At 40.4% G+C, this 21,993-nt stretch overlaps 1 protein-coding gene and 1 non-coding gene across 2 annotated transcripts; both read right to left on the reverse strand.

Annotated features, from left to right (window-relative positions):
- Window positions 1–2,433: 2,433 nt before the first annotated feature.
- On the reverse strand, window positions 2,434–10,680 carry LOC149274155 (transcription factor CP2-like protein 1). The gene is made up of 15 exons (XM_089505740.1): window positions 10,598–10,680; window positions 9,663–9,805; window positions 8,683–8,759; window positions 8,018–8,123; window positions 7,770–7,876; window positions 7,515–7,667; window positions 7,283–7,393; window positions 6,365–6,459; window positions 5,785–5,839; window positions 5,295–5,388; window positions 4,540–4,630; window positions 4,292–4,374; window positions 3,890–4,035; window positions 3,012–3,063; window positions 2,434–2,471 (listed from the first exon to the last, which is right to left on the reverse strand). The coding sequence occupies exons 1-15, from the start codon at window positions 10,678–10,680 to the stop codon at window positions 2,434–2,436; spliced, it is 1,434 nt and encodes a 477-aa protein (XP_089361866.1).
- Window positions 10,681–16,199: 5,519 nt separating this feature from the next.
- TRNAT-CGU (transfer RNA threonine (anticodon CGU)) lies at window positions 16,200–16,271 on the reverse strand. Its single transcript has one exon. It is a non-coding gene; the product is annotated as a tRNA-Thr (tRNA).
- Window positions 16,272–21,993: the final 5,722 nt, after the last annotated feature.

Consider the following 21,993-nt stretch of genomic DNA (forward strand, 5'->3'; position numbering starts at 1 on the left):
GACTTTGTACAATATAATTTTAATGATATTATGGGGAGCTCCCTCCTCACACTCGTGTGGATGTGATAATGATGCCAATTACATGAGTAAAAATAAAAAAAAAAGTAAGATTTTGTTTGGCTATGTACTGCTTGTGTGTGTGTGTGTGTGTGTGTGTGCACACGCGTGCATCCAAGTTTTATTGTGTATGCCTATATTAAAAGAGAAATGTCAAATCTGAGCAAATACCACAACAGAATTCCACACTGACAACCATCAATCCTTAAATGTTCTGTTTTTGTTCTTCAAATGTTTTTTTAGTTTTGATATAAATCAGCAAAAGCATAATTTGTACGGAGGACCATCATCTTCCTTTTCATTATGATTTGTGATTATGATTTTCAAATCCCCAGAGAGGATGATAAAATTTTGTTATAGCGCTAACAATTTACACAGCAATTACATGAGTACAAATTACTGTAAATTCTACCGATTATAAGAGGAGAAAAATCCAGAAGGATTAGCAACGAGTAATGACCCGTAGATTTAGAATTTAGTAAACCCTTGACCACTTTCATAAGTGGTTTAAAAAGAATACAGGCCCTACGCTGTACGGACCCTACGCTGTACGGACCCTACGCTGTACGGACCCTACGCTGTACGGACCCTACGCTGTACGGACCCTACGCTGTACGGACAACATGATTGCCCCATGTGTATAAAAACAATGCAATGTGCATTTACAAATATTTATGGAAAAAATGGGTCGTTGTGCAGAGTTTAGTAAACGTAATCGTGATACGGTGATCGGATGCCACCTTTGCGATAAATCAGTTATTTAATCCCTGATAGATATTCCAGGGGTAAATGTAAGTGGTATTGTTGGAAAGTGGAAGCTTTTAGGAACAGCAGCAACTCAGCCATGAAGCTGAAGACCACGTAAAGTCACAGAGCGGGGTCACCTGTTGCTGAGGCGCATGGCGCGTGATAGCGGCTCTGCTGATTCCATAGCTGAAAAGTTCCAAACGTCCACTGGTATTCATTTCAGCACAAAAACTGCGACAGGAGCTTCATGGAATGGGTTTATTTATCTTCCTTTTTTTAGGTTCCCTTTATGATATAATGGTGACATCATTCGTTTTAAATGTTACGAAATTTGTATTTATTTTTAAATCTTTTATTTTTATATATTTTTAAACCATTTTTTTTTTTTTTTTTTTTAAATCACATAGTGATTAGAAAGCTGGTCACATGCATAGTTTTTTTTAATGGCTTTTGGAAGTCACGGTGCAGAAAATGGAACATGCGTATTCCCTTTTCTAAACTTGAAATTTTAACATTTTATTTTGTAAGTTTATGTCTCGTTTGGGACCGTGTAGCTGCCCACCAGCTCAAAATACCCCACAAAGGGGCATTTAACTAGGAGCACCTGGACACCTTTCATGCAGCCAGTTCGTCATTCGTAATCTTTGGCGAAAGGAGCCATGATATTCATTTCCTTTGTTTTTTTTCATCACAACCTTTCCATATTTCATGCTTTTTCTGGTGCACCCCCATCAGCCTGGCTGGGGGTGATGGAAGTTCTAATCCACAGAGAGTCATCAAGTGATCCTCAATTATAAACAATTGACAGACTTAATCTTTTTTTGCAAATTATGCCGGGTCAACGCCTTGGTCGGGAATCATCTTAATAAATCACTTGCTAGGGGATGATTTGTTTCACCCAAACTTTTCTTACTTTAACTCACAGTTAAGTAAATAAAGCCTATACACCATTTATTTAATCCTCTCCACCCGGGAGACCGGTGGGGTACAGAATCAGATCTCCCACTTGGAAGCCTTCCCAAGTAACTTAACCTACTGGTGGAATCTATGACATAGATAACAGTCTCTGGGTCCGTTTGGATCAGCACAATGCAGATTTCTATATATTATTAAACATCTGGTGTTTCCTCTTTAGTTTTAAACAAGTGACTAATATTCATAGAAAACAATAATTTATTACATGTTAAATATATACAGAAATATTTTTAAATTAAAAAATATTCGTGACATTATCTAGCAGGTTAGATGGCTGTCCAGGACCTTCAGCGTAGTATTACATATGTATTTTATATACATCTACACCCCATATAAAGCAGTCTTAACCTGTGTTTTATACAGAACACCATGGAGATCTTGGCCATGGGTCTCAGAACAAAGTAGAATAAACATTTATTTCATCCGTATAAAAAATGAGTGCTTTCTAAATCCCTTTTTATTGCCCTCCCCGACATCTACCCTAATAGACACGACCAGTCTGCTATTTGTAGCCCCCCGGCTTGTAAATATATATCACATTAAAAGGTGAATGCCGTGGCAAAGACAAAGAAATGGGTAACTTTAGTCAACTGCTGCATTTCTTTCTTCCGTGGCGGTGAACATCTGGGACGTGTCCAGCGTAGCAACGCAAGGTTACCGTAGGATGCAGTGATAGCCATCTGTATTTTGTACTGCAAGGGGGAAAAACACAGAAAATAGGTTGTTTTTTTCTGAGACTCCATAGCATACCTCTCTACTGACCCATATCTGGTGGGATAGTCCCGAATGCTAACACATGCACATATGTGAAGAGGATAACTAGCGCTCTGCACATGCGTGAAGTAAGAAGTACTTCGCTGAGCCTTAAGGGACCACATCCCAACAGTCCCAGGTCACCATTGGGGGTGGAATCTGAGCAGCTTTCGATTGAGGAACATGGCGAACTCATTAAATTAACCTGTTTTTTTGCTTTTGCCTGTTATCCCCATCATGTAGCGTTTATATACCCCATCCGTGCTGGTGGCAAAAGCAGTGTGCAGGACACCGGAGGAACGGCAACCAATTCGTTAAAAAAAAAATACAAAATATGGGTGTGATATGCGCCTTCCTAATTTTGTTAGAAGTTTAGTCATTTTTTTATTTCTTGTACAGCAGTTAATTTACCAATTTTACATCTTTCGTTGGGTCTCTACTATACCTCACTCCTTCACAAGAATGCGAGTGATACTCACTTTTCTGTAGGGTGGCTGTGAAGCAGGACTCATCTGCCATGTTTCTGACCATCTGTAGGGTGAGAGGAACACAAGTAAGAAACAGATAACCATACTGGGGAGCTTTCTACATGACCCTGAGATTCATTAAATATTAATCCTTTATTGGCCCTTCATGAAGATGCTACATGGCTCCAACACCGGTTCGCGTTTCAAACTTGACTTGTCATTATCTAAAGAGACACTTGATTAAGTCACCTACATTCAAGAAGGGATTTCAACGGTGACATACTGGTAGCAAAAACAAGTGCCCTATGATCACATAAGACCACTGCTTAGAGCCCCTCACAGGATAATGGAGGACGCTTCTGAAATATCTATATTAATAACGTATTTTATTCTTAAACAAACTTGTGATCACATGCCTTGTATCCCTTGGCTTTTAAATAATAGTCATTTTTATCACTTGTGCCTGAAATGATTACATCACCACCGCAAATATGCAGAACTGTTACAGAAACAAAAATGGCGGGAACTCAGAAACACCTCAAGAAATAACTTCCTGCCGGTCATTTGTTAAATAAACGGGCCATGGCCTACTGGAAAGGAGGCCTGAGATGTTTTAATCTATACCACAGTATCCATCATTTTAGGTAATATAGGTGGGGGTCTGTATCTACTACTACTGCATCTACTGTACAACACTATATAACGTCATTTTATGAACACTTCACTAAGCTGACCATGACCATTGGTTGCCCTTGGATACGGGTAACACATTAGGCCACCAAGGTCTGTGATTTTGTTTCCTCCCCTCATCACAATCGCTTTTTGGCGGCAAAATTGTTGTTAAAATGCGCGCGCACTCAGGTGAACCCAGCCATTGGCTAGAAACTGACCGTGTCGCTGAGGGCGATGTGAATTCCATGTGGGCCGGTCCTGGAGATCCGATGTATGTGATTTGCTGGGACACTTAGCAGATCTGCCAGTTTATTGGTCAGTTCGGCTGCAGTCACATCTTCTAAGTAGATTTCCTGATAGAGGGCTAGGGAGGAGGGCGAGATTAATGAAATTTGCAGTTTTTCATTGGTTGTTTCACATCACTATTTGAAGTTGATTGGACCATACTTGAGTTACGGGCGGGGTAAAGGACTGATGGAGCCACTTGGCTTTACCTGATCCCCCGGGTTAGGCTTAAACTTTTGGTCCCCATGAATACATCATTGCCACCAGACAACCATCAAGAACGGTGACTTATTTGGTTTTATTGTCACCCTCACTTATTTACCATTAACTCTTACCTGTCTGATTAGCTTCTGCAGTGTCCTGGGTTTTCCCTGAAGACTCTGTAGTGATATATAGCGTGAGACGCGGACGCACAGACCTGCAGTAGAAGGAGGACAACAAGCATGCTTGTCATTGTCAATGGTTGTTAAAATGTTCATCTGATACACAGTATCATCAGCCTTCGCCATCGCCTCTTTCCACTTTTAATGAGCTACCTTATTCCCCCGGTAGCTCATTTTCCTGTAACGTTGCCTTCACTCACCTTGCTGTTAGTGCGTGACTTAGACGGATCCCATCAGCCACGCCGCAAATCTGAGTGAGGTCCCTCCGAGACAACTTAAGAAGATCAGCTCCTAATAAAACGTTAACAAAATCATTGGCACGGCAATTACCACCAATATATTCGGTTTCCAATATTATACAGCGCTATGTAATATGATGGCGCTATAATAAACAATAAATAATAATAACCATGAATGATTATAACGCAGCACCAGGTTCCATCTACTAAGAACCATGTTTTATGCAATATGAACCATGACTTCCCTTCTCTACACAGACAGACAATTTTAGATTATTTCTCACTCCGGACGTTAGACATTTTTGGGACAGAAATCGAAGACTTGCTACCTCTGATATTTATAAAGCATAGTTTTTTTCCACCTTGTTCTCTATTAAAATGTGTGCAAAAAAGGTTTGATATCTCTCCCAATACTTTGGGGGAACGAGATAAAGAAACGCCAATGGCTTAACGTAAGGAAATACGGTTCCTAATGTTGCCGGTGGAGTCCGGGAAATACGAAATTGTGGCTTTTTTACGTGAATGACATGATTTCAGCTCACTGTCATTTATACCCAAATAATTATTAATCAATGCCAAATTGTAAAATAAACACTAAATAGTAGGTTTCAAAAAAACAATGTAATATGCAAACATCAATACCACATTTAGTCAATTAACAGTAATTGTCAAGATCCATTACAGGCCAATTAACCCAACGCGTCACTCCTCGTTACCTGTGAAATTGGAAAATGTTCGGCAGTAATTGGAGAAGCGGTTTCTCACCAGCCACTGCTGGGTGTCTGACATGGAGGCCGTAGGACTTAGACTCTGGGGGGAGATAAGTAAATAAAAGGATCCTTGTTATTGCATATTATTGTTTAGCATTCATGTATATCTTATTCTTTTTCCTTCATTTTGTACTGTCGGCCATTAAACTTTATTAAGATCTTTACTGGGAGACTGTTCCTCTACTTTGTGGTGTTGTATACGCTTGGTTTGCCACGTCCCCACTTTGGAAGCAGTGCCTTGCCTTCTAAAATGTGCCTTAAATAACGGCTGGGTAGAGTTTTTAATTGTTTCCATTCGATAAGGCTAAAAATTGAAAGTTAAAAACGCACAATTTAGGCACTTTTTAAAAAAGTGACATCATTATCCATTAATACGCACGTGTGACATCATCCTCTGCCGCCCCGCCCCACTGTGTGTCTGGTTAATGGTACTCACCTCGCCGGCACATTCTGTAGAACTATCTGACGCACAGACAGGGGAAGCGCAGTTCCTGGAGGAAAATGAATAGGAATCATCACTCGCTATCATATAATCATAAAATTACTACTTGTGTCTTTATTTATACTGCCCTGGTGGCACCATGGGACTTATGTTTGGTAGATAACTGCTAGATAACCAAATTAGGCATTTATCGCATTGCATTTTTGTTAATCAATGGAAAGCTTAGACTTTGGTTGCCAGAAAGCGGTAACAAAATAAGAAAAAATTCAGTATTTATCAAGACAAAGGGTGGCGAGTAAAGCTAAAGTGGGAATTAATTAAAATAATTAAGCTTTTTTTTTTTCTCTTCTTCAAATAAAACCTCCATGTGTATGAAAGGTGCCCTTTCACGAAATATTCGTTATACTTGTGTTGAGTAAATAAATCCTAGCAGATCTGTAATTTCCTTTTTTCCTCCCAAGATTTAATAAGAAGCAGCACTTTGCTTGTCTTTTACATCATGAACATTAAGTGTTGCTGGCCCAAAAAATCCAACCGGAACAGCCCTTTGAATGAGAACGAGGGTTCCACTTACCTCTCTGGGGTGGATACTTTAAAGTGATGCGGAGAGCTCACTCCCGGGGTGCTGTTGGGGCTCCTGTAAGAATCAGTCTCCGGCCAAGGAGCACACTATGGAAAGGAAGGAATATGTATGTAAGGGACGTGCCTGGAAGAAGCTAACAGGTCCTATTCATTCTTTGAAAAGCTTTTTAAAATTCAAGATGAAATACGCATAGCTGGGTAAAAAAGTAACATTTTCTTTCACCATAATCATCTTCTTCTCTGTAACTGGTTGGCAGCGGGCGCCTTGTTATTTTCCTTCGTCTCATTAAACCATATGGAATGTGTTATCTGATTTAGTTTTTCTTCTGCAAGGTAGCGTTGTTAATGAAAGTATATATCTGCCAACAGTTCTGGATTTACAGGAACAGTCCTGCATACCGGGCAGATGATGACTAGCAGGATTTACATGCAGAGTGCTTGGAATGAGCATGCAAAATGTGTTTCATTTACATCCATGTGTGTATTTTTCTAGATATTCACTGATTGCGTATAAGTGAAACATTCCAAACGAGAGATCCGCTGATTGTTCCACCATAGAGGATCAAACTGATTAACGACATAATCCTTCGATTGCACAAAACAGGGGATACCAGACTGGGGACATATATATATATATATATATATATATACATATATATATACATATATACATATATTGATGTGAAGCAAACCTCTTGTGGTTTGGCTTTTGAGAAATGCACTTCCCATGAACCTTTACCAATCAAGTCCAGTTGAGGTTGATGGAAACAGCAGTTGATTAACACCCGGTTGCCTACAATTACTCTGAAGGTCTTGGTGGTAACATTGAACAGACGACAATCATGATCTAACCCTCACAGACGCCATATATCATGTATACAAAGGTCGCGTGATATGAATCCCCGGGTACCTCAGTCAGGATAGTGTTTTCACAAGGTGTTTGGAACTTCTCTCGTTCCAGAGCTGAACGCTTCTCCACCTTTTCACGGTCAGTTTTCTGCTTGCGATCTGCACCCTTTGGCTAATGAAGACAAGACAATCAATGTAAAGATGTGAGAATGAGTGAGGCATGGTTGGTGCCCCCGTAAAAAGGTACAGGGGTTAAAGGAATTGTAGAAATGATCAGCCATAGGTTTACACACCTTAAATACTTTGACTTGACAGCTGGCTGAGTAGAGATGCTCTGTGAAGCTCCCCTGAGAATCGGCCCTAAAGGTGTCCAGCTGGATACGGAATGGGGCTCCTTTTTCACCTCCATTCTTTCTCTGAGTAAACTCGGTGCTGATGCAGTTAACCTGTAAGCGATTGGAGTTTAAGTACCGACTATGACCATTGCACCTTTACTTAGACAGGACTTACGTGTTCCCTCCAAGCCCCCTCCCATTACTCCCATTTACCTGGATAAACACAGAGGTCCTCTTACTGGGGTCCCACAAGAACTCGAAGGTGTTCACAGTATTGGGGTTTACAAGTGGATCCATCACTCCCACAGACAAGGGAACATCTGGAACCGGCAATACCACAAGAGATGTGTTAAAAATGTCCACTTTTTTTCAAATTCATGTGACCTGATTAAATAATTTCCTCTGTGATTTAAAATCAGAAGATTCCAGCGTCATGGCTAATGGATACATTCGAAGGGTACCTATATCCAGGATTCGATCCCCGGGATGGCTCATTTGCCAGCTCTCCAGCTGTTGCCTCTCACTGTACTGCAGCCGCCGGTCGTGAAAAACCACTCTGACCACCGTCTGTGAGGTTCAAAGAAGGACAACAGAGATAGTTATATACATTCAGCCATTTAATCCCGCACTATGACGTTTACACTTCATTTCAGCCGATTTCGGAACAAATATCCAAACATAAGTTTGGTATTATTAGGTTTCTATCATATTCTTCCACACCCCATAGCTAAGTATAAAAAGAAAAAAAAAAAAGTAGAATTTACAGAACAACCTGGCACCATAAAGTACAGTATATAAAGAAACATGGCCCCAAGTTACGTAGAACTTGGCCTGCGCAGAGAGTTGCCAATCGATCAACTTACTTAAGTCAGGGACTTTCTGTACGTGGGAATATGAGAAGGTTCAGGGGTCTTTAATAACCATGTGTGAAGCAACGTTCAGGTCCTTAGACAGCTAGAAGTAGAACTCTGTTCCATATTTATGTTTAAAATAAAGCTGCCCGGCTGTAGTTCTGTCCTAACAAGAGATAGGACTGTTTCTTAGAGAAATTAATTGGAATTCATGTTTAAATTGGGGGGGGGGAAATACGTAAACTCACAGACCGACTTGGATATTTGGTACTGACCTTTAAGAGATTACGACTTTCAGCAATATCGACTGATCCCTTCCAGTTACAGAGCATGCGGACCTCATAGGACTGACCTGCAGGAAAGGGCGATGAGGTCAGATTTTTTGTATTTAACGCGGAATTTTATATTAATAGCGATAATATATCGTGACACACAATGTTTTCATTGAGTAAATTGAAAGTTTTGTGCCTTTAACGCAAGTTACAAATGAGCCAATCTTTCATCTCTCCCCTAATGCTTTTTCCAAAGCGTTCTATAAAAAATAGAATAGTCCAATTTTTGGAAAATCAATACAATGCAAAGAATGGCCCAAACGATGGTCTCCATGAGATAAAACAATACATGTTTTTAACGTAAACGTCTTTTGTTAATTTTGATAATGTACCCAGATGTATAAAAAAAACATAGAACAGAAAGAAGTAGTAACTGTAATGTAAACAGCCTATGTTAACCCTTTAATAGTGAGCACAGACGCACTCAAATGTTTAGTCTATGCTTCCAGATTAAAATATTAGAAGGTGATCTTGTCTATGTCCGTGATAACCAGCAATGGGAGAGAATCGCAGGTTAGTGAACCCACCCCTACATTTCTTATCTTGGAAGCGACGGACTCTTCTTCTAGGCCCAACACATTTTGTCTACATTCTGGAAAACTCCATTATTAGAGTTCTAGAATCATTGTTAGGTGTGACTGCTCTTATTTCACACCAGATAGACCTCTTTGGAGTCATCTTAAAAAATAATGGCGACATTTCCAGGTGACAAGCTATACATATGTTTAACCCCCTTGTCATTAAGGGGTTAAATCCAAGTATGGAATAGATCCCGGATTTTCTAAGCGCAGCTTTTGGGTAAAGCGTTCTATTTCTCTTGTACCAAATTTAGGATGCTCTGCTTCTTCATTTCAAGGATAATGAAAATAACTACGCTTCCGAACAGAACTTAGTAAGAAGACATCTACAAAGAAGGTTCTTACCCTGGTTGAGGTAGGTTAGTGTCTCCTCGTGTAGTTTGACGGCCGGGGAGGTGGGTGCACAGAGGACACACTGGAAGGCCGGGCACAGAGGGGTCGGGGGCGGCTGGTCCTCCTGCTTCAGGAATGGGAGCTGGATGGACTCTCTGGAACGCGAGAATGCACAGAAACCAAAGGGTTTAGGGCAGGGATAGTCAACCGGCAGCTCTTCACATGCAGCCATCTACAACTCCCATCATGCAAAGGATCATGAAACTTTTACTTTAATAATTGGCGGGACGCTACCTGTTTGTTACCTGGGTCTAGTATATGAGCTTTGGGAGGACGATGGTTAATAGAGATGGATACAAATTGGTAACGGGAAATAAAGGGTGTGAGAATGGGTCTATTGAGCGTTCACCAAATCCTCACTCTACATTCCGTGAGTAGCTTAATATTTTTTTGGACATTAACTACCCCTTATTCTCTTGAATATTTAATACTCCGGGTGTATTTCCGCTGAAATTCACTTCCTGGTAATTAATCAGAATTATGTACAAAGAACAATTCTGGATCAAAGTGGTGCAATTACCATAGCAACCAAAAAAAATGTTCCCTTCAATATGCCACACTGTGTATAAACTAAACACTCTTGCATAGAAAAGTGCATTAGAACAATAGACTATTGTTTCTGAGACGGGTCAAATATACTTTTAAACGACATTATTTCTCGTTATATTAGCCGACCACTCCACGTCCCCATCTGCCACCTCATCCACTATCTGCCACCTCATGCCCCATCTGCCACCTCACGCCCCATCTGCCACCTCACGCCCCATCTGCCACTTCATCCACTATCTGCCACCTCACGCCCCATCTGCCACCTCACGCCCCATCTGCCACTTCATGCCCCATCTGCCACTTCACGCCATACCCCTTACACTGTTCTGTAATCTCACCTGTAGATAGTGCTGGAAGGACTCTGAAAGTGCTCAGCAGGTGCTGGCCAGTAATGATCAGGTTGGCTGTGCCAGAACAACATGATGGCCGGTCCGATCCTACAGGTACAAGATTCCTTTTGATACAATTCCTGAGTAAGCAGGCAGTAGATATACAATGAGCCTAGACATACAATTAAATACAGTAACATCCACACGAGACACCTCTTCTTATACAGCAGAAAGATAACGCAGAACTTGCTGTGATTGGTTTAAACTCATCTGTGATCTCAACTCACCTTCCTGTGATTGGCTACTCGACTTTGTCCCGGGTGAAGATTCGGAGACTTTGTGTATAAATGTGTCAGTGTGTATATATACACAAACACAGAGACATCACAAAGTGGAAACTGTTTGTATGTACGCAACCCCACACTTACAAGCAAAGCTACAATCTCAGATCTTCGATGTTCGTGTTGTCCATACATCACGCAGACACACTTTTGCAAATAAAACATCAAAAAGGGGGGGGGGGGGTGAAACGATGATTAACCTTATCAATGCCATGATAGTAGCATTATTTTTAAAAAAAATGTTTCTTGTAACATGTCGCTTTATACGGCATACAAGTTAAATCCGGGTGATAAAAGCTTTAACTCGCACAAGTATAGCAGGGATAGTACGATACCGCTGGAGGCAGAACATGCACCTTTCTCTATATTTTTACCGTGTCGCTACTGAAAATCTAGAATGGCCAGCATGTAGCTGGATACGACTGCTTCCGCTGCTACTTGATATGTCGTGATTTCTCTAGAAAGAAGCAGGTCTTGTCACTTTTAGGAACACAGGCATAAACGTTCATGCAGCCATACCATGACGCTTCTTCCACTTATGGTGGCGAGGCATGGCAGGGAGTGGGGCTTTATCAGGAATCGCAAAGACTTATCGCTGTAACTGAATAATGCCTTTGGAAGAATAGTTCATTATACAAATTATCGCGACGTTTAAACGCAAACATACTGAGCTCCTGGGAACGAGGGGCGCATGGGAGATAGCCTTCCTTGTTGCTGCACCCGATAATCTTTCCCTATTACGTCTGGGAAAAATAGGAGGAGTAAAAGGGAGAGTTACTCTCCCTTATAATATTTGATATCACACCATATAACTTAACCTCCATACATATATAAAAACCATCTTTATAACCATTCCTATTACTCCGTTCAGCCCCTCTTTATAATTCCTCCATATAAACCCTCAATAACTTATTACGCCTCCTATTACTCTATATAACCCTTGCTATAACTCCTCCTATTACACCATATAACCCCTCCCTATTACTCTATATAACCCTTGTTATAACTCCTCCCATTATGCCATATAACTCCTCCCACTACTCAAAATTACCTGCTACAACTATTAGCGTATAAAACTTTTCCCTATAACTCCTCTTGCACCGTCTTCTCGTAACTCATCCTATTGTCCTATATCCCCCCCCCCTCGCTTCTGTATCACAATATCCTCTCTAACGTTTTTGTGCTGTGGATGTGCCATGTGGCAAGGAGACACTGTTTAGGTTTGAGGTCCTGTGCGTCCATTGTTTGTGGATAAACAAAAAAATCTTGGCCGATGTATGTATAAGTCTTGCACCCACACCCCACCCGAGCCCATGTATGCAGTATACACAAGTACACACAGTCTGCACTATTTACTATAAACACACATATCTGGAGAGGAGAAGACATTGTGTAACTGCTAAGACAGACTGACACTAAAACACAATACGGGACACACAGCCAGTCTTTCTTTCTAAAGGGAGCTGCGTGCCGTTTAAATGGGGGGCTCTGTTTCAACCCGGGGAATGCTTCTTAGAGACCTATATTAAATAATAGAAAGAATAGAATGTATGGCGGAACACTTATTGCAGGGCAGTTATATTATAAACTATAATATATTATAATATTATATTATTGTTTTATTAAGTATTTTAATGTTTTTACAGGTGATATATATATATATATATATCATACAATTATACCATTGTATACCAGCCAGGGTGCAAATGGCAAATGAAATTAATGCCATAGTAAGTAGCATCACAAGCCGGTGTTATCTACTAACCCTACACTGCAACATTGTAATACTGCGATGTATCATATATATATATAGTTGTTTATTAAATATGTGTCTCCTTTGCATTCATATCTCATTTACCTCCCTAGCAGGAGTGATGCAATACTGTCTATTCTGAAGCCGCATATAGTGAATATAGATATATAAATATATATATATATATATATATATATATATATATAAAACAATCAAAAAAATATAATAAATTCCTCTCCTGTACCAGAAAGCCCCTTGGTTTTCATGCGGTCAGTGTGAGTTGAATATAATAGACCATATATATATATATATAACAGGTACACAGGACTAAAGTAGAAAAAACATTATTTAAAGGGTCAAGAGGCCGCAAGACGTAACAGGATAAATGATAAACCGGTTTAGGGCAGTGTGAGGCGGTCACATACCATTCTTCAGGCTTTGTGTGTAACACAACATGTATCCTTTGAATTGTGTATAAATATGTTTAAAACTCCTACATAGAGGGTTAACTATGTTTGTAGCGCAAATATAGGAGATTAACCCTGACAAAAAGTACCCTGACAGAATGTCAACATATCTGCACATGGATGAGCGTGACCCCCCCCCCAACAGACAATAATTATGACAAATCCTACAATATGGTTACTATAAAAGTAGTTATCGGCATTGTCATGAGTTAAAAGAAAGTGGAAGTGCTTTGCGCTTCCCTATTCTCAGTTGGCTTTCGATATGCGTTGTTCATGTTTTAAGGGTCATATTACATGTGCGTAATGCGTTATTGTCTACTTGACACATGTAGGGAGCAGTAGGGGGAGACCAGCAGGTTCCGGGTCCAGCTGGAATAGTCATAATGTCTAGCCCGTAAATCAGGGTAATCAGGGTATATCCATAATTCAGTGGAGCAGAAGGGGCCCGGATTGGGAATAAAACAACTAAATAGTGTTCACTATACCAGAATACAGCAGATGAATTAAAGACTTCAACTCGGTCACTTTGATTGGCACTATGGATGGCCAGCCCCGGCGGTCGGGGAGCTGGCCCTATGTATTCGTGGGTTAATGTGGCCAGTGGAAATTCTTTAGCTCATTTAAACCAACATACAGCTCACTGTTTAGTTAATACGTATTTCTCCTTTGTGGTTCCTTCTGAGAAGGATAAGCTCTGCCTTCACCTACGCCCCAGCTGGTATTGTTCCATTTCCTTGTTTTGATGGGATACACTTGTGAAAGTTACGCACTGCAAACAAATCGGCGATTCATTTGGGGTTTTAAAGCACAGAGCAGATATGGCAACATAAAAAGATGGAGAACATCAAGAAGGATAGACAACCTCTGTCTCTACTGATCTACTGACCATCACCTGATGGCCGTACGTTACCTGCAGAAGGTGCATATGGAGCATCTAATACTAGGGACATGGAAAGTGACATCCAGGGGTGAACCTAGAGTTGGTGGCACCTGGGTTCGGTATTTCTTCGATGCCCCCCCCATAACTAACAACATTCACACACACTTACTCATTCTAATACCATATACATATCCACGCACAAACTCTTTCCCAGAGGCCAATAATGCTAGGCTCGCCCCAACAACATCCGCTGACACAATCTTTCACTTAAAGATTATGCACACGCTAACATCATATACTAACACACACCCTCTAACTATAAATGTATACATAAATATACACACACATTCTCTCTCTCGTCCTCGCTCTCACCCATTTTAGCACATCCTTGGCCTCTTCAGCCAATGCTTTAGGACTAAAGCATGGAAATATGCTATGAAGAATGATAAATTATGAAAGTTTATTATAGTTTAGGACAACACGCGGTAAATATAATATATTCTAAATATTCTAAATAAAAGTGCATTTTGATTTCTTCATCATAGAAGAATCTTATCCCTTTTTGGGGGGAAATGGTATGTTTAATTATTACATATGACAGTTTGTCATTATTTGTGTTCTATTAAAAATCTCACTAATAATCTGTAGAAACTATTAAAGTACAGAAATATCTGAGTACTTGTCTTTTTTAAATTGTTGTTTTTAGTGACAATGCAACAAACCAGTACACTGAGAATGATATAGCGATGTCTTTGGTTATCGCCCTAATTATTGCTTTGTGTTTTTTATTTGTTGTTGCTGAGTGGATTGGACGTTAACTAGTTGGATATTAACACATGCCGTGTATACAAAGTTATATATTTATATCTGATAAATCGGAGATAATTGTGCAAAGTGCTATGTTTCCACCCGTTGCGTTATTGTATGTGTTAGAGCCGTAAGACCTAAAACCAATCAACAATACACTATATTTTATGTCATGATATATTTTGACATGTTTTTAAGACAGTTTTCCTGTTTTATCTTCCGCACCGCACAGATCTTATCGATATTTTTTACATTGTGTTTTCACAATAAGTAATATCTTGATTGACTATCTTGGTGGAATAATATCTCATTTGGAATTTTAAATTTGGGAAGGTCTGAAAGAATTTGGGATCGGTTATAAAATATAGGGTGAAAAAAAACAAATAAAAAACAAAAACTTGCTCACTGTCATCAATAGTACATGTGTAAATATATATTACTACACTATTCACTAATATATATATATATATATATATATATATACTATTTTTTTTTTAAACTGTATGTATATAAGGATTTGAAGGCGATGGAAGGGTTAAAGCAATTGGGACGAATGCCGATTAAGTCACAAAGGTGGAGGAGAGAGAGGCAGGGAGCCCGGATTAACAGTCATGTGGTTCTCGTAGCATCCGCGGCCGTCCCCTGAGCACGCCGCTGCATTTTCTATTGCACATATGCACCCATAAGGGCATCTTGCTTTGTCTTTTATGTTGCGTCCATATGGTCGGGAAGGGGTTAATCTGAAACGCAACTTGCTTATCTAGACAGCGTCCCGAACCACTTAATGGCCTAGTATACCCTGTACGAAACATCAGGAAGAGAGAAATGGTACAGATTTAATTCACATTTATACATGCTCTACGGCAAAGACTCTGCGGCTTCCCTTAACCATTTGAGCCCCAGATTCAGATAATAAAGAAATTATGAGATAAAAACAAAAATACAGGTTATGACGATACGAAAACATGAAAAGTAACCACATGAGAGGACAATGCTGCTGCTTGGTGAATTGATTTCTTGTGCTGTGTTTAGTAAAAGTATTTTTCTACAGTTTTATAGACAGTTTGTATCCATCTGGGATTGTAAATTATGAGAAGGTAATTATTATCTCTGTAATTCCCGGGGTGAGTAGAAATCGGAGACTCTCGATGGTACAGAGTCAGCCCTGGGCAAGCAATAAATATAGAATTTGCGGGCAGAGAAGAACCATTCGGCCTGTATAGTCTACCTGTTTTTTTTCCTGCTTAAAATATTCAAACCTTAACGAGTCGTTGTCTTATCTTTGATTCAGGATTCCTGTCCTCTATTTAAATTATATTACTGTGTTAATTTCTACTAAGGAGGCTCCTTCGCCTAAAACTACAGGCACGGACGGGGATTGAACCCGTGATCTTCGGTTTACGAGACCGACGCCTTACCACTTGGCCACCGCGCCGGGCCCGTCAGGTCTGAGTGAGTCTAAAGCTCATTTGCGTTTATCCCAGACACTATCCCTGAGTGGAGAACCGGTGGTCTATTCACTAATCGTACCTTGAAAGAAAACAACTGAAGCAGACACCTGGGGTTGTTGGTCCTCTTGAGGGAACTTGCCCGTCTGGACCATTCCTTTGGGTGGGATCGGTCTCATGCCGATTAAGCTTTTTTTAAACTTAAAAAGTGTTGCACATCCTCAGCCAAGCCAGCCTCGAGGTCATTTGCTGTTGTTGTTGCCTGTACTTGTTTTTTAAATAATAAATAAATAAATAAAGGAATATATTTTTGACAGCACTGTGAAGGATATGGACATATTGGGGAGAATTCTGGGCAGAATTCAGAGGAGGACGACTCATATAAATATCAGGGAAGACTAAAAGAACTCAAAATGTATAACGGAGAGAAGAGAGAGGGGAGATGTTGATCAAATAGTCAACACTTGAAGGGATTGAACAAAGTACACGAGGTGAGTTTTTTCGGTGGAGACGCGTTCAAAGAAGAGGCCATGGTCAAAAACTGGAGGATCAGAGGCTTAAATGTACCGCAAAAAAAAGGGAGGTAGATAAATGGAACAGCCTCCCATCAGAAGGGGTAGAGGCTAATACATTAGGGAAATTTAAACACGCATAGGATAGGCCTAAGAACAAGGTCGGACGCCTCGGGGAAAATGGCAGAGCCTTTGGCTCCGTTCCTCACAGGGTGATGGCTCTTGAGTTAGGAGACTTGAGAGCCATCAATGATCACCAGTAGAGTCCCATCCCAAACAACGGAAAAGGGCAGAAAACATTAGGAGTGTATTTCAGTAAAATATGGGTAGCAGTAAGAAAAACACCATTTGTTGTACCGATGCCTGAGAAGAAGGAGCTTGCAGCCCCTTTAAGAATGAAAGACCTACTGTTTCCAAGGAGCAACTCTTCCTTCATCAAGGCTATTTATCATCATAACAACTGCAACATCCCCTAGAGGAAAAACTTCCAGTTCTTTCAGTTTTTCGTCTCTAAAAGAATTTCTCCGGGCAATGAAAACAACGCCTCACGGAGAAATCTCGTTACGGTACAATTGAAGGCAACGCTTTTATTTTCTACTATTTAGGTTAGAAGCAGAAATGGAGGCAACCCCAAGCCAGACCACCATTTTAACGGAATATAATGCTAATAAATACAATTATTATATATATTATATGTATTTATATATATATATATTATAATGTAGCCCTAATGTGTCCAGCGCTATGAAATTTGATGGCGCTATATAAAACAATAAATAATAATAATGTCCATCATACTGACCAGCCTACCTTACTCCAACCCAGATAAGTTAACGCAAGCTCATCAGCCAAAACTCCACAATTTCATGTATAATTTCTTATGCATTTTTTTAATAAAGCACCTTGGATATGCCTTCTTTTCCTTTTTATACATTTTCTATCCCTATATTCCTTTTTTTCTCTTCCTTCATTTCCTTTTCTCTCTTCTCTCTCTCTCCTTCCTCCCTCCTTTCCTCTTTCTTCACCTTTTCCCTCCTTTCATTTTCTTCCTTTCTTCCTGCCTAGGAAACACTTATTCTTCCCTTACTGTTAATTCCTCTTTCCTCCACTTACTGGAAGATTGGGCTGGATCAATGGGTTTACTGTCACACTCTATTATGTATTTTTCAAACTTTCCTATTTTTTTTCATTTTTGTATTACTGCCCCATATTTTAATGGAATTCTAATTGCTAGTTTTTTTAGTTGCAAAGCTGTAGCTTCTACTTAAGGTAAGTGATCTTACTGTAAAAAATTAATGTTAACATACTCAGTATGTACTTTAATATTCATTCTTCTTTATGGGGCTGAACATTCCCTGTGCTTTTAGTGTGTAGCTTACCCCTATGTCAGTAAAAACTGAAATACCTGCATTCTACCAGCAGGGGGCGCAAGTGAGCTTTGTGCTTTTCATAGATACTTTCAGTGAATTTAATAGGAGAAATGATTACTGCAAGCTGTTTTATGGAACAAGGGAGGATTATTCAGGGAATAGTTCTATGAATAAGATTAACATTAAGCTCGTTTAACCCTTTAACCACATCAAACTATGACAAGTGCACTACAGAACAGCTTACTTTGTATCCAACTAGCACTAAAGAGGGGGGAAGCAGTCCCTGGTCTATTTTGTGGGCACCCCCCGGGCATTTGGCATTGAGCGCCAGCCTCCTCTGAGTTAATTTGGTTAAATTCTCCACCAGAAATGAAACCTTCTTGGAACAGAACAAACTCACTGTGGAAAATGTGTTTATGCAGCGTCGTACATATGGAGATCTCATGGCAGGGAGCAGAGGGATCTTGGCCAAGGTGGAACAAATGAGTCTGTTGACCCATTTCAATTCTTCGGTGGCCAACATACCTTGACGCTCTCCATGACTGAGATTACTGAGCGATACGCTCAACAGTGAGCCGCTAGAGCTGCTGATCTCACCGCTATTGATACCCTGGGACTGCGCTTGACGTTATGCAAATGGTTTGTTTGTGAAATGCTACGTAATGCCAGATGATGCGGGTGACCAAACTTTTCCATAACACATATACATATCACATGTTGATGACCAGCACATGTGTAAATGGGGCTGTTTTGTGAACATACATCGCGCAGGATAAAGCTTTACATGGACTGATCAGCAATATATTAAATGTATATACAGTATGACTTGGAGCTGTCTCCCTCCCAACGTTTCAGACGATCAGAGAGGGACACTTTGTCAAGACCTTTTATGAGCCATTGTCACCTATTGGTAAGGGGCTTCTAAGAAGAATTATGTATTTTACTTATTATTTTACATTTATTTTGTGTCGTTTGTATCCGTATGGTTGTTACCTTTTTAGCTGTAGATGATAGACATCAGTGGAGGAAGAGGATTGATGAATTATGGTCAAAAATATGGATTTGCTTCTAAAAAAAGGGGCATGGGGAGGTATGGATGATTGACATCTCTGCTTCTCCCTCTTTAGTGCTCGTAGGACTTTGTTCTTTATTAGCCACGGTATGGGTGTTAGCGCTTGTCTACTGTTACAGCCGCTACATATTAATGGGATGGAGGTCTGCTGAAGAGTAAAATATAGCCCAGCATGGGTCCCTCAAGGGTTCATAGTACATAAGGTTGAAGAAAGACCTAAGTCCATCAAGTTCAACCCTTCTACCCAACCTTCCTATTCTTAATCCAAAAGAAGGCAAAAAAAACCCTAATGAAGCGACTCCGAATTCTGCCATCAGGGGGAAAAAATTCCTTCTTGACTCCAAGAGGCAATCGGATTTCTCCTTGGATGTTGTTTAGTAGAACACGTTCGTGCCAAAAGAGGCATCGGTTGCACCTCTTAACCCTTAGGATACAAGATGAAAGTCCGGTGTCATCACATAACAATACATTGCCCATCCCCTGGCATTCATGGCTCTAAAGCTCTATCAGATCCAGATATGAAAAGGATTTCTTTTCCCTTTTTTTAAACTGACAGTCTGCGTTATCGCTCGTTAAAAAGGTTCCTGCTGATCGCTTTGCTTGTGTGCAGATGTTGAGGCCGAGCAGCGAGGCGGATACACGGATTACACGCAATCCGCTTACACGGTCAGCACCGGGCTGTAAACTGCTTAACCAGCGGCAGGCAGAATTATCTCGAGTAACGTTACAGAGAGATAGAGGAGAGCGGGGACCGGAGAGATGTGTAGCTAAAGATTCAGGTTAGAAGGCGAGAATAGAGAACGGGGGGGGGGGGGGGGGGGACAAAGAACAAAGGAGTGATGCATCCTCTAAAGCAGGACTGGACTGGCCATCTGGCACAGCTGGCAAATCCTGGGAGGTCCGCTGGCCGATAGCAGTGGGCATAGAAACGTAGCGCGTGGCCTCGCATATCCACCCGTCGGCCACAATTACGTCACCGGTCCAACCCTGCTGTAATGGGAATATCTAATCTATACCTACATATTTATACGTCACGTTAGGGCGTACGTCCCTTTTTGTATTTTATATATTTATATAATCTAGAGTCAATATTTTTAATATTATAACACACTTTAATATTTTTGCATTCAATGAAATATTTCATAAGCTGCTGTTGTATCACACGGCTGATATGGAAAGCCTAAAGCCAGCCTTAGTGGTGTTAGCTAGCCCTGTGCAATTGCCCAGGTAGCCATAAAGAGCGGGGGGTGTCACATGGGCACTATGACTTCCTGCCAGATTTTGCCTATTTTTTACGTAATACATTTTTGGGGCCATTACTACTAAGCAGTGGTGTCCTTCATGCACAATATTATATACCATTGTTCAATGCCCAGAATTAATTCGCCAGTCATTTATTTATTTCTTTGCCGGGAACACTTAATTGTCGTGCGACACAAAAGTAAGCACTGGTTGTGAACATAGAAACAAAAAAGGCTTCCTTGAACTTTAAGTGTTTTTTTTTATTGTGCGTAAACCATCAAAAGAAAGAATAAAATGACAGATCTGTTTATTTTGTTTTAACATACTTGAGAGTTCAATTGAACAACACCTTTTAATTATTGTTTATGTAAAACACTCTTTAACAATGGAACAGAGCAACTCTTTTGTGCTTGTGACCTATTGTATTCCACCTGAGTGCACTTCTTTAAAAACATTTATCCTTTTACTGCTTTGATACGTTTATTACTCATTTCAATTCTGTTCCCTGGGTGTAATAAGAAAGGCCGGCACTTTCTTATTACACCCTCCTTATTTCTGATCTAGTGCAGCCACAATTCCAGATATATTTCCTATTATTACCACCTTTTTGTTCTGGCATTAACATCACTCTGTAGCTGCATTGTCACTTCCACCTCACTGCCTCTCCTCCTTTTATGCTCTTTTTTTTTTTCTTTCTACCAGCCCTACATCCTTTTATTCGTATCTGTCATTGTTTCTCTGCCTTTCCTTTCTTCTCTCACATTCATGAATTCTTAATAGCATTGCCATGTGAACATGTGTTGTCAAAACAGAGCCCCGTACTGAAAAGATGGGGAAGAAAAGGATTTGTGAAGGTTCCTGGCGGTGCTTCTACAAGCGCTGCAGCTGTGGTCTGGCCCCAAAGGGCCCCCGTGTGCATGCGCACCCTGTGCCGCTGTCACTATAAGTGTGACACAGCATTGAGATGTGAGCCTTCGCTCCCATTTACCAAATAACTGTTTATTCAGCTAAATGAACAGCTGAGCTGTGTGAATAAGTAGGGAAAGAGGGATTTGTCCTACCCATGAGGCACACATCTCTAAGTCAGCAGTAGCTGGCCACGAGATGTCCCCCCTTGACGTTACCCTGGGGAAGAACAACATCATGTGAGCATATCTAGTACACAGCACGTGAGTTAAATATAACTTTAAACACATTGGATTGCAAGCTCTTGTAGCGAAGGAGAAAATTGTCATATGCAATTTAAGTTTATACTATGCGCCTCTTATTTGATCTGGAGGATTTTGAACGGAGTCCAGTGTTGGAACTTTGGGTGGGCATTTGCACCCAATACTGTTTCCGTTTATTGTCTGCTCTGTATTAGTTCCCTGCCAGCACATAAGCTAGTAAGTTCTTCCCCACTTCACGATCAAAAAGTAATAAGGAAACGCTCAAAAGCGACGAGAGCCAAGAAAAACAGAACATTGAAATGCAAATATCCCAAATGATGTCAATATATAGAGGCAAATGCGTG

Source organism: Sceloporus occidentalis, unplaced genomic scaffold (genome assembly GCF_023333645.1).
Source record: "Sceloporus occidentalis isolate IW3139 unplaced genomic scaffold, rSceOcc1.0.p SCAF_345, whole genome shotgun sequence".
NCBI lineage: Eukaryota > Metazoa > Chordata > Lepidosauria > Squamata > Phrynosomatidae > Sceloporus > Sceloporus occidentalis.

Excerpts from the sequence above, each read along its gene's own strand:
- LOC149274155 (XM_089505740.1), bottom strand. The coding sequence starts at position 10,680 with ATGTTGTTCTGGCACAGCCAACCTGATCATTACTGGCCAGCACCTGCT. Across the intron at positions 7,877-8,017 it reads GGATCGAATCCTGGATATAG|ATGTTCCCTTGTCTGTGGGA; the intron begins GTACCCTTCGAA and ends TGCCGGTTCCAG. Across the intron at positions 4,036-4,291 it reads TGCAGAAGCTAATCAGACAG|CCCTCTATCAGGAAATCTAC; the intron begins GTAAGAGTTAAT and ends CCTCCTCCCTAG.